Source organism: Lepidochelys kempii, chromosome 1 (assembly GCF_965140285.1).
Source record: "Lepidochelys kempii isolate rLepKem1 chromosome 1, rLepKem1.hap1, whole genome shotgun sequence".
Taxonomy (NCBI): Eukaryota; Metazoa; Chordata; order Testudines; family Cheloniidae; genus Lepidochelys; species Lepidochelys kempii.
Window position 1 is genome coordinate 14,933,671 of NC_136380.1, and position 13,239 is coordinate 14,946,909.

General features: G+C 47.9%; 1 protein-coding gene across 1 annotated transcript in view; it reads left to right on the forward strand.

Moving 5' to 3' along the window:
- The first annotated feature begins 880 nt into the window (after positions 1 to 880).
- The window catches only part of DGAT2 (diacylglycerol O-acyltransferase 2), a 39,537-nt gene continuing 27,178 nt past the window's right edge, over positions 881 to 13,239 (forward strand). The window contains exon 1 of the mRNA XM_073335039.2: positions 881 to 1,043. Coding sequence (XP_073191140.1) covers positions 1,001 to 1,043 — 43 coding nt within the window. The 5' untranslated portion in view covers positions 881 to 1,000. The remainder of the gene's footprint in view (positions 1,044 to 13,239) is intronic.

A 13,239-nucleotide genomic window follows, 5' to 3' on the forward strand; every position in this document is an offset into this window, starting at 1 on the left:
TTAAACACAGACATTGTACGGATCAGAGGAGGAAAAAAAGTGTGCCCAACAGCAGCAAAATATTCACGATTTGGCACGTATTTTTTCATCCAAAAGCTTTGTGGGGAACATGAGAGGTACTCAATAATCTCGAGGCTTCTGTAATGCTGTTCTCCCAACGCTCTGAAAGCCCTTTACGTAACACATTATACAGCGCCTAGCACAATCGGTTCCTGGCCCAGGGCTAGAGCCCCTAACGATACCGCAGTAATAAGACGAAGGATAAACAATACCGCACAGCGCTCACACCAGCCAGGGGCTCTTCCTCCCATTCCATAGCCCGTTTAACCAAGGCGCAGGAAGCGGCTAGAGCCCAGTCACAGCGGTGTGGCTCGATCCACAGAGCAAGAGTTCGCCCTGCACCCCTGGGCCCGCGCCACGAGTCAGCAGCAGGGGCAGGGAGGACACCCACGGGTCTGGCTCCTGCTGCCTGCGGGCCACTCCCCGGGGCGCGCGCAGCGGGGGCGGGGGGGGAAGGGGAAGGGGAAGCCCATGAAACTTGCCTGCGGTTCGGGTGGCCCCCAGGCCGCCGGCTCCAGGCACCGGCCACTGGGGACGGAAGAGCATTTCCTTTCGCTTGCAAGAGCTCGCCACCGAAATTGCACACTCCTCCCGCCCTTGCAACACACGGGCTCTTTTTGCAACACCATTGTTCGACCTACCTATTTTTATAAAGCGAACTCCCCCCTCCCCCACAGCACATCCCCCCGTGCATCCCTGGCGAGCAGCCACTGCCCCCGCGGCTGCATCACAATCCCCGCGGAGGGGCGGGGGGACCAGGCAGGGCGCCTGCGCGCCGCCTCCCTCCCGGCCGGCCGATATAAAGCGGTGCGGGGCGGCCGGCCGGGCTGTGCGGGGCTGCGCTCCGCTCCGCTCCGGTCTCTGCCTCCCACGGACGCCCCGGCCCCAGCCCCAGCGGGGCGCGGTTATGGACCTGCCTGGGGGGCGCCGACGCTGAGCCATGATGAAGACCATCATCGCCGCCTACTCGGGCGTCTTGCGAGGTAACCGCAGCCTTCCTAGCGGCCGCTCCCGCGGGGCCATATGCCTCTGTATGGACCAGCCGCCGGCGAGCCTCGGCGCAGACGACCCAGGGCGATGGAGTGGGCCGGTCTCGGCTCCTGGCTGTCCCCTTGTCCCCCAACCCCCCAAAGTCTGGAGGGGGCTGGCAGCCGCATTAGGCATTCTGCGCCCCCGCCCGCGCCCCCTGCGCTGGGGTTTTGTTTTTTTTCCCGCCTGTTGACTGTGTGACTGACCAATATGCCTGCTGGAGGGGTGTTTGGAGCATGGCTCTGGGGCAGGTGCACTGGCTGGCTGCTTGGCTTTTCGTTTTGGGAGGGCTGCTGGGGCCAGAGCCTTGGAGCTGTGTGTTGGGAGGCTACTGCTCCCTCTCCCCCAGTAGCAGCGTGGCAGTGGGTCTCAGCCTGGGGTATGGGTACCCTGGGGGTACATAGAGGTCTTCCAGGGGGTACACCAGCTCCTCTAGGTACTTGCCTGGCTTTACAGCGGGCTATGTGAAAAGCACTGTTAGTACACGCTGAAATTTCATACAGACAAAATGATCAAGCTGGCCGTTTTTCAGTAACCATGTGGCTGTGACACTTTTGTGTTTTTATGTCTGATTTTGTAAGCAAATAGGTTTTAAAGTGAGGGGAAACTTGGGGACCTGTAAGACAAAGCAGATTCCTGGAAGGGGCACAGTAGGCTGGAAAGGTTGAGCGCCACTGCCTTAAGGAAAAGAGAAATACTTGGAGCATTGTTTGCAGCTTTGGGAGGCTTCCATGGGAGGGGGGGGGGATCTGTTTGGGGTCGACTCTTCAGCGAGCCTTGGAAAAGATGTTGGGTTTGTCGACTCTGATGCCTCACAGCCTGTCGCAAGAGTCTCTTTCTGGGTTTGATGTGTTCCTGAGGTTCTCATTTTCCTAATAACGCATGGGATTTTGTGTGCGAGGGGAAGATGAATATAATAGCTTTTATTATCAGCCTTGTGGATGCAAATGACCATTTCATTGGAAACTAGCTGTGGAAACTTGATTTAGTTCCTTAAATGCTCCTATTCCTATACTCGTGGCAGGAGGAAGAAGCTGGAAAGAAGTGACTGATGTCCATCTCCCTAAAACATCTTAAAGATTAAGTTTTTAAAAATAGGCTTTTATCCAGGGCAGCATGGGTTAGTGGCTAAGACTTCCTTTCACCTTTACCCACCAATACAAAACTCTCCTCTCATTTCTGTAGTGAAATGGGGTTGGTGACCCTCAGCTGTGATGAGGAGAGAGACCTGAAGGAGACTTCCAGCTTGACAAACTATTGGTTTATATGTTTCAGAGTAACAGCCGTGTTAGTCTGTATTTGCAAAAAGAAAAGGAGTACTTGTGGCATCTTAGAGACTAACCAATTTAACACGGCTGTTACTCTGAAACCTGTCATTATGCAAGGCACTGCATTTAGCCGTATGGAGGGGAGATCTATCAACTGCATGAAAGTATTAAATTGGTTAGTCTCTAAGGTGCCACAAGTACTCCCTATCTGTTTATAGACCCTGAACACTCCATCTAGGGAGGGTCGAACCTTTACCTCAGGGTTGAGGTCACTGGACGGGCAATGTGCTGAAGCTCGTGTTATAGCTGCCTTGGGTGTCAGTAAACAAGGCCTCTGAAGGTACAGCAGCAATAAATTAGCAAGTGCAAATGTTTACGCCTCAGAGCCTGCTCTCTCCTCTTTAGAGAAACCGGTTTACTGGCGTTTTAGCAGTGATGCGGGGCTTCCACACAGGTAGTTTTACATAACTTTGATAAACTGAAACTTTAAAAATCACCCACACTTGATGATCTGTACCACAGTGTGGCCTGGAGACCCCCTTGTGCTGTACACGTACCGGTTGAGATGGCTCCTGCTCTGAAGAGCTGAGTAGACACTGGACAGAGAGTGGGAAAGGAAATGGCGGCCCTGAGGTAAAGTGACCTGTCCAGGCAGGGTTTGCCAACATGAAGAGCTGTGTGGGAGGGAACTCCCACTCTTCTGACTTCTATTCCAGTGCCCTGTCCACTAGCATGCACTCCCTCCACTACTGTCCTTGCCTCTGGATTTCTGGTCTTCCATGTGTCTTTTGGGCTCCCATCCTGCAAATAGCTTTGATGTGGATGCCTGTGTAACACCGACAGACCCTGCTTGTTGGTGGGTGGGATCGAACCTGGATGCGGGGAGGGATAGCTCAGTGGTTTGAGCATTGGCCTGCTAAACCCAGGGTTGTGAGTTCAATCCTTGCTATTTAGGGATCTGGGGCAAAAATTGGGGATTGGTCCTGCTTTGAGCAGGGGGTTGGACTAGATGGTCCCTTCCAACCCTGATAGTCTGTGATTCTGTGATCTCTGGAGCTAAATGCTTGAGCCTCTACTGCATGAGCTAAAAGCCACATGGCTCTTAGCTGAGGCTGTAGCAGACTCATTAATTCTAAGTGGCCTCGGTGCCACTAGAGGGGACAGAACACCACACCCAGGAGGTGTGTGGAATGGAATCAGGAGGCACCTACACAAAGCTCTGTGTGAGCAGTTCTGATTGCAGGGTCTTGGAAAAGACTGTATCTTGCTCTCCTGGTCAGCACTAAGAACACTGTTGGCCCTTAATAAATAAAATCAAGAAGTTGTGGTAAACTGACAAAAGCAGAGATTTTCCCTGGTGCCATTTGGAGATGAGAGCCTGTGACATGAGCTGACAGTGCAGTGTAAACTACACTACTCCACTTTTGGACTTCACTTTTTACTCTGTTAAGAAAAGACTAAATCATTCATGGAAGGTATCAGATATGTAGCACTGACCTGATAGACCACAATGGCACCTCCTTTGTGAAGCCCATTCTGAGCCAATATTTTATTAATGTATTTAGGGCATGTGCATATTTTAAAGTGGCCTGTTTACATACAGTGTAGTTGGCCTTAACTCAAAATAATCTGATGTAGAGATGGAAAGCTGTCTTAATTCTCTCACGCAGGTGAGTTTCCCTTCAGGCCTGCACTGGTGCATTTGCAAATTCTCTTCTACAAGTATGACTTGTTCATCTTGGAAGGAAGGTATTGCTTTGGTAAGTGTAGCTTCCTTCCAAGGTGAAGTTAATTAAATGTCACCACTTTCTAGGCTTGCAAGCTGTTCACAGCTCTGTAATTAGTCAGAAGTGACTGATACCTTGGTGGGGGGGATTTTAAAAGCCTGTCTGTAAAAAAAACAAGGAGGACCCCATCCAGAGAAAAGCTGTGGAACCTTGTGATTCCTCCTGTACCACTGGAATGAGTTTTGTCTTTTACAGAAACTGTTTGGTGGGATTCACCTGGCAGAGCACAGGGAATTTAGAGGCAGTGTGACTTAGTGGGTAGTGGACTGAGCTGGTAGTTAGGGGTCCTGGATTATATTTCCCAGTTCTGCCATTGATCTGCTGCGTGACACTGGGCAGATCACTTCACCTGTCTGCCTCTGGTTCCCTCTTATCCTCTGACTTTGTCAATCTAGATTGTAGCCTCATTAGGGCAAGAACTGTCTCTCACTAGGTGTTTGTGTAATGCCTTGCATATTGGGACCCTAGTCTGCCATAGCTTCCAGGAGCTGCCCTAATACAAATAGTCACTTGGGGTCTCCAGGCTTGTCCTCTGAAAAGAAAAGTTACCCCACTCGAATAGTGGGATCAGCAGTGATGCCCAGCACTGAGTCTGTTTTGTTTTTTTTCCTTCTGCTCCAGAAAGAGGTGGGCAATGGAAGTTTTTGGAAAATGTAGGGGACAGTTTCCTGGTGCAAGTGCTGGAGGAGCCAGCTGGGGGGAGCTTTTCTTGACCTGCTGCTCACAAACCGGGAAGAATTAGTAGGGGAAGCAAAAGTGGATGGGAATCTGGAAGGCAGTGACCATGAGTTGGTTGAGTTCAGGATCCTGACCCAAGGAAGAAAGGTAAGCAGCAGAATACGGACCCTGGACTTCAGGAAAGCAGACTGCAACTCCCTCAGGGAACTGATGGGTAGGATCCCCTGGGGGAATAACAAGAGGGGGGGAAAGGAGTCCAGGAGAGCTGGCTGTATTTCAAGGAATCCCTATTGAGATTACAGGGACAAACCATCCCGATGTGTCGAAAGAATAGTAAATATGGCAGGAGACCAGCTTGGCTTAACGGTGAAATCCTTGCGGATATTAAACATAAAATAGAAGCTTACAAGAAGTGGAAGATTGAACAGATGATCAGGGAAGAGTATAAAAATATTGCTCGGGCATGTAGGAATGAAATCAGGAGGGCCAAATCGCACCTGGAGCTGCAGCTAGCGAGAGATGTCAAGAGTAACAAGAAGGGTTTCTTCAGGTATGTTGGCGACAAGAAGAAAGCCAAGGCAAGTGTGGGCCCCTTACTGAATGAGGGAGGCAACCTAGTGACAGAGGATGTGGAAAAAGCTAATGTACTCAATGCTTTCTTTGCCTCTGTCTTCACAAACAAGGTCAGCTCCCAGACTGCTGCGCTGGGCATCACAACATGGGGAATAGATGGCCAGCCCTCTGTGGAGAAAGAGGTGGTTAGGGACTATTTAGAAAAGCTGAACGTGCACAAGTCCATGGGGCCGGATGCATTGCATCCGAGAGCGCTAAAGGAATTGGCGGCTGTGATTGCAGAGCCATTGGCCATTATCTTTGAAAACTCGTGGCAAACGGGGGAAGTCCCGGATGACTGGAAAAAGGCTAATGTAGTGCCAATCTTTAAAAAAGGGAAGAAGGAGGATCCTGGGAACTACAGGCCAGTCAGCCTCACCTCAGTCCCCGGAAAAATCATGGAGCAGGTCCTCAAGGAATCTATCCTGAAGCACTTACACGAGAGGAAAGTGATCAGGAACAGTCAGCATGGATTCACCAAGGGAAGGTCATGCCTGACTAATCTAATCGCCTTCTATGATGAGATTACTGGTTCTGTGGATGAAGGGAAAGCAGTGGATGTATTGTTTCTTGACTTTAGCAAAGCTTTTGACACTGTCTCCCACAGTATTCTTGTCAGCAAGTTAAAGTAGTATGGGCTGGATGAATGCACTATAAGGTGGGTAGAAAGTTGGCTAGATTGTCGGGCTCAACGGGTAGTGATCAATGGCTCCATGTCTAGTTGGCAGCCGGTATCAAGTGGAGTGCCCCAAGGGTCGGTCCTGGGGCCAGTTTTGTTCAATATCTTCATAAATGATCTGGAGGATGGTGTGGATTGCACTCTCAGCAAATTTGTGGATGATACTAAACTAGGAGGAGTGGTAGATACAGTGGCAGGTAGGGATAGGATACAGAGGGACCTAGACAAATTGGAGGATTGGGCCGAAAGAAATCTGATGAGGTTCAACAAGGATAAGTGCAGGGTCCTGCACTTAGGACGGAAGAATCCAATGCACAGCTACAGACTAGGGACCGAATGGCTAGGCAGCAGTTCTGTGGAAAAGGACCTAGGGGTGACAGTGGACGAGAAGTTGGATATGAGTCAGTGTGCCCTTGTTGCCAAGAAGGCCAATGGCGTTTTGGGATGTATAAGTAGGGGCATAACCAGCAGATTGAGGGACGTGATCGTTCCCCTCTATTCGACATTGGTGAGGCCTCATCTGGAGTACTGTGTCCAGTTTTGGGCCCCACACTACAAGAAGGATGTGGATAAATTGGAGAGAGTCCAGCGAAGGGCAACAAAAATGATTAGGGGTCTGGAACACATGACTTATGAGGAGAGGCTGAGGGAACTGGGATTGTTTAGTCTGCAGAAGAGAAGAATGAGGGGGGATTTGATAGCTGCTTTCAACTACCTGAGAGGTGGTTCCAAAGAGGATGGTTCTAGACTATTCTCAGTGGTAGAAGATGACAGGACAAGGAGTAATGGTCTCAAGTTGCAGTGGGAGAGGTTTAGGTTGGATATTAGGAAAAACTTTTTCACTAGGAGGGTGGTGAAACACTGGAATGCGTTACCTAGGGAGGTGGTGGAATCTCCTTCCTTAGAAGTTTTTAAGGTCAGGCTTGACAAAGCTCTGGCTGGGATGATTTAATTGGGGATTGGTCCTGCTTTGAGCAGGGGGTTGGACTAGATGACCTCCTGAGGTCCCTTCCAACCCTGATATTCTATGATGGGGGTGTAATGAATTCAAAATTTTTCCTCTAAGAATCTTCTGTGCAACGATTTACACGAATGCTAGAAATGGGTTGAAGCCCAGCTGAGAGTTCCCTGCATGGATTTGTCTAGTATAGACAAACTTCCTGTGAAACTGTCTTTGGGCTGAGGAGCAGTACCAGACTGCTGCTGGCACTGAAGATGCTGCAACTGACTGTTCCTCCCCTGCTGGTTTTTGGCCCAGTGGAACTGTACTGTTGCTGGGTCTTGCCACGCACATGCTTACCTGAGTGGTGCGTTGCACAGCCCTACGACCCTAGAGTGTGCAAGTGGTGCAGAGCCCTGGACAATCCTGATAAGCTGAAAGTCCAGGATCTCGGGGCCTCTGAATGCGGCAGGGTCATGTGCACATTTTGTTGCCTTTTGGGTTACTGCCTTGGAGAGGTAGGAGGGAACAGCCTAATGTTCACCAGAATGCATAGATTGCCTCAGGTCTGCATCTAGGGGCTGCTGCTTGGGAACCGTTGGGGAAAAATTGCTTCCGCTTTTCACCCACTGTCTGTTCACCTGCCTCCCGCAGGGTCCCCTGGCCTGTGCTGGGTGCTGTTATTTTCAGCAGGCGCTAGATTCCATCTGGGAAGTAGCAGCCAGCAAGAAGCTGGGAGAGGTACAGCTGTATGTAGGGCGGAGCGGCACTGTAGCACAGACCATCTTGTTTTTCAGCTGCATCTCTTCTCTTCTCCTTGCTCAAGGAAGGGCCCTTGCTTCCCAGAACTCCTCAGTGGGCCCCCTCCAGCTCCTTTCCTAGCCTGATCCTCCTGGCCAACTCCATCTTGACCCTGTGTAACCACCTTAGCTCCTCTCCTGCCTGAGCCCTTCCCTCAGCTTGCCTCCCTGGTTTCTCCCCCTCAGGCAATCGTGCCTTTGGGGGGTGCAGATCAAACCGGATTAGTGAGAGCTGTGCTGCTGGGGTATATGTGCAAATCGATGGGCTGCCTGTGAAGTCTGTGAGCGTTTGCACTGTGCTGGTCTGTTGTGCGCAGCGGGAGCAACGAGGCTCTCGCAGGCAGCGCTCTAGAGCAGGCAGTGATACTGTAGCTGGACTTGAAGCCTAGTTGGCTTGGGCAAAGTTTCATTCTAGATCCAGGCTCCAGACATTTGCCACCAGGCACTATAGGCTAATCTGGCCCTGCTTAATGCTGTGTCCTCCAGCAGCCCCTTCTTCCTATAGTAATTCTCTGGCTTTTGGCACTGGCTGCTGCTGGACTGAATCTGTTCAGAGCTGAAAGTGGAACCTATAAAATAGCTGTGGTCTGCAGAAGTCTAGCAGTTTTTTGCACTGTGGAGTCTCTGGCTCCTGTCCCCTTTTTTGGGGGTGGGGGGTATAAAGTCTGCTTGGGGCAGTCTGTTCTAGGAGGACACCAATGTAGAAGACTTAAAGGTATTTACACTAGTGCAGTTTACCCAGGTTCAGCACCAGGATAAGATGCACTAGTACAAATGAAAATGCACTGTTGTCAGTTGTGTCTTCACTAGAGTTTGCACTGGTGGCTTAAAAGTCACTATCGGACAAGGCTTAAGGAGCAACAGCTGTTCTGCTGGTAGTTTGAGATACCAAGTGGGAATGGGAAGAGGCTGTAGTAGGAACCAGAATAGGTGAGTGATTTGACTGCAGAGAGGGAAGTGATTGAAGCCAGGCAAAAAGGCTCTAGCAACTCTGTATCATAGATCACTTTAAGATTTTACCTGTGTCAAGGTTCCTCCCCCACTCTGAACTCTAGGGTACAGATGTGGGGACCTGCATGGAAAAACCTCCTAAGCTTCTCTTTACCAGCGTAGGTCAAAACTTCCCCAAGGTACAAAATATTCCACCCATTGTCCTTGGACTGGCCGCTACCACCACCAAACTAATACTGGTTACTGGGGAAGAGCTGTTTGGACGCGTCCTTCCCCCCCAAAATACTTCCCAAAACCTTGCACCCCACTTCCTGGACAAGGTTTGGTAAAAAGCCTCACCAATTTGCCTAGGTGACTACAGAACCAGACCCTTGGATCTTAAGAACAATGAACAATCCTCCCAACACTTGCACCCCCCCTTTCCTGGGAAATGTTGGATAAAAAGCCTCACCAATTTGCATAGGTGACCACAGACCCAAACCCTTGGATCTGAGAACAATGAAAAAGCATTCAGTTTTCTTACAAGACGACTTTTAATAAAAATAGAAGTAAATAGAAATAAAGAAATCCCCCCTGTAAAATCAGGATGGTAGATATCTTACAGGGTAATTAGATTCAAAAACATAGAGAACCCCTCTAGGCAAAACCTTAAGTTACAAAAAAGATACACAGACAGAAATAGTTATTCTATTCCGCACAATTCTTTTCTCAGCCATTTAAAGAAATCATAATCTAACACATACCTAGCTAGATTACTTACTAAAAGTTCTAAGACTCCATTCCTGGTCTATCCCTGGTAAAGACCAGCATATAGACAGACACAGACCCTTTGTTTCTCTCCCTCCTCCCAGCTTTTGAAAGTATCTTGTCTCCTCATTGGTCATTTTGGTCAGGTGCCAGTGAGGTTACCTTTAGCTTCTTAACCCTTTACAGGTGAGAGGAGCTTTCCCCTGGCCAGGAGGGATTTCAAAGGGGTTTACCCTTCCCTTTATATTTATGACAACCTGTTTCTGTCAAACAATCAGTAATGCCACTGGAGTTCCTTATGTGTCTGTCCTTACTATTCTTTGCCTCCACTTAAAGGAATAACTCTCCATCACTGTCTTCTAGAAAATACACTTCAGTGCCTGCTTCCTTACAGGATGGTACTATTCAGGAAGTCTTTAAGATCGACCAGTCTGTTTCCAGGTCTGAGCAGCATGCAGTACTTGATGCAATATTGCAACATATCTACTCTCCAAAGCTCTTTGGATCCTTCTCACCAAGGGAATAACGTATGAAGGCTACACCAGCTGTAGATTATAGTCCAGCACAGTTCATAATCCTGCTGGAAGGCTATCTTTCAGAAGCTTAGAAATGGGCAGGCTGCCACAGAGGATCAGTGGCTGTATAACTGCTATTCAAGCTCAGGCTGAATTAGAATATACAATCTTGTGGAACTTGCCAGAGGAGAAAAGGAGGACGGGGTGGAAAAATGGTGTGGAAAAATCTATCCATAAGTACCTATGAATCACTGAGTTCAGTGCTGCTGGTGGTGGTCTCCCCAGTCCTTCTGATTTACTGTCATGGGGTGGGGGTGCAGGGTCTTTGAGCCTCATGTGATCTTTACAGAAAGTCTACTGCATACATATTCAAGCCTGAAGGGAATCTGTTCTTCCTCTTTAACTTTCCTTCAAGTTGACAAGCAGTGTGGTTCCTTAACTGAAAACAGAGGTGCCTGGTGCTTTTTCTGCAAAACTTTCAGCTGTTCTTGGCCAGAGATAAAGCAAGGCAGATGCACCTAATTTTTGTGCCCTTGATAAAAATGCAGAAACTGTCTTGTTGCCCAGGTAATTCCCAAAGTGCTAGGTGATATAGAGAAGTGCTTCAATTGTTCCTGCAGTTGGGCATGGGCAGTGGTGTAGATCAGTGTCCTGACCCTGTCACCTCAAAGAGCTCTGCCTGCTAGACAGGATTGCTAAGAATGTGCTCCATATTATTGGATGGGAGATTGTGCTGTTGGTAGTCCCATTCCTGAAATGGTGTTCTGGAATGGGTGGCCATAACTGCAGCCAGTAAACATTCCAAAGTGGAGCAGATAGCGAATGGGACCAAAGAACAGTTACTAACTGTCTTATTACTGCTTCAGTAGAAGATGATAGCTCCTATTTTTGCAGGATTAAATTTTGGACCCAGGGAAGAGATTAATGTAAATGGTGATCAAAGACCAGGTCAGTCCATATCTTCCTTGCTTCCCCTCATAAATGGGCTAACCCTGAATGTCTAAGTAGAACCCGTCTCATTCTCTTCCAGACATGGAAAGGGGATGCTGGGGGCATGTGGGCTTTTTTCTTAAATTCTAGGGAAATACATTCAGACTATACACTAGTAGCTTAGAATATAACACTTTTATGGCTGAACTATGAGCAGTCCTTCTGATCAAGTCAAAATTTGTCACCTCTGTTACTCATGTAATTTACAACACCTAGTACTTGGGTTGGGGGAGGGGACTCCTTGGCAAACTCCTTGCAATTGTTGAGAGACTTCCTGTGAAGAGAAGACAAGGAAGACTTACACTTAGTTACTGGTGGCACTAAACTGTGTAGAGTAGCCAACTTGGAGGTATGTTGTAATTCACCTTTACAAATTATCTAACGTCCTCTGGGATCTCTTAACAAACCTAGTACTACCAAGAAGTCTTACCATGAACTGCAGTATCTCTGATATCCCAGAATACATCATTCTGTCCCACACTAATGGACTGGAAAGTACTAAGTCAGAATTCTAAATAAGTAATCTAAAGCTTTCCATGCCAAAAAGCTGGTTAAGCATTCAGCACAAACTTGAGTTTACAGTTCAGGTTATCCCTCTTGAAAAACCCTCTGAATTACTTCTGATTAAACACTTCATAACTGGTTTTTATTTTGTTGGATTAATGTTTGTAATTGAGTAACTTTCAGAAAACCAAACACTTAGCAACCTGTTAAATCTCCTTCTGATAAATAGCTTTTCATTGCTGTGCATTTGCTCTGGAGTATGTATCACTTCACCGTGAAGCAGCAAATCCTAGCATACATGATGCATAGTGCAGTTTCAAGCATAGGTGTGTTGGTGGTAGCATATTACCAATCTGCAGTACCCAATATTAGGGGTTGTCAGTTAAGTAAATAGCCCATCTGTCTGTTAGTATCCAGGAAGAGCTGAAGAAGTCTACAGGAGATTAAACAGGTCCTTGGTTCAGGAGAAAGAGGGTAGGGACCCACTCCAAGAGTGGAGTGTATAGAGACTTACTCAAGGTAAGTAAACATACCTCTGAATAGCAGCACCTTCAACTATACTGTGATAAAATTACAAGGATTAGGTTTCCATGCTTCTGGTATAAACTAATTGCTGGCTGTCTCCAGAAGGAAACTGTCTCACAGGGTAAGGTATTGTGCAACTATGTCTTCCTCTCCAGTAACGGGCATTGAGCAGGCTTTTGGAGGCAGGATGCTGGACAAGAGTGGTCTGTACCACTCTGATCATTGCAGAGGAGCTGTTAAGGCTCACACTAAGGCAGTTTGGCTTTTGCAAAAACTACAGCAGTAGGAATTCTCCTGGATCTGGATATGCCAGCAGCCATGCTCCTGGGGAACTTTGCTGGATGGTATAAGGTATACCCTAATGCCGAGTTCTTCATTGTTTGCAGGTGTAGAAGCTTTCTCTTGTCTCAGACTTGAAGATGCCTTTGGTTTAAAGGATTCAACAAAATATCCTCTGACACAATATGGCTACTGCGGCGGGCAGTGTAGTAGCCTGGCTTGCAATTCCACAATGCATTTGACTTATAAAGACACCCCCCCACCCCCACCCCCTTTTTTTTTTTTTTTTAAATTTTGCTGCCTTCATCTCTTTACGATTGTGTTGCAATTATCCCTCTTAGCAAGCTAAAACAAAACCAGTCCTGAGAAGCAGTGATAGTCAAGCTATCTGTTTTAGATGACTGCTACCAAAGGTTTCAGAGTAGCCACTGTTAGTCTGTATTCGCAAAAAGAAAAGGAGGACTTGTGGCACCTTAGAGACTAACCAATTTATTTGAGCATGAGCTTTCGTGAGCTACAGCTCACTTCATCGGATGCATTCCATGAAGTGAGCTGTAGCTCACGAAAGCTCATGCTCAAATAAATTGGTTCGTCTCTAAGGTGCCACTAGTACTCCTTTTCTTTTTGCTACCAAAGGAAGATCATTCCCCTAATTTTAGGTACATAATTATCTCAAACTGTAATCCTAAATCTGCATAGTCTCATTCACTCCCCCCGACTTCTAAATGCCTGTGATTTATTGAATTCCTTTACAGACTTCAGTTACAATTCAGCAGATGCTAATTGTGTACTGTTCAGCCTCCTTTTCAGACAGGGGGCTGGTTCTTATTTTGGATGTGTCCGCTTGAACACATGGCTGTTTATCCCCAGCTAGG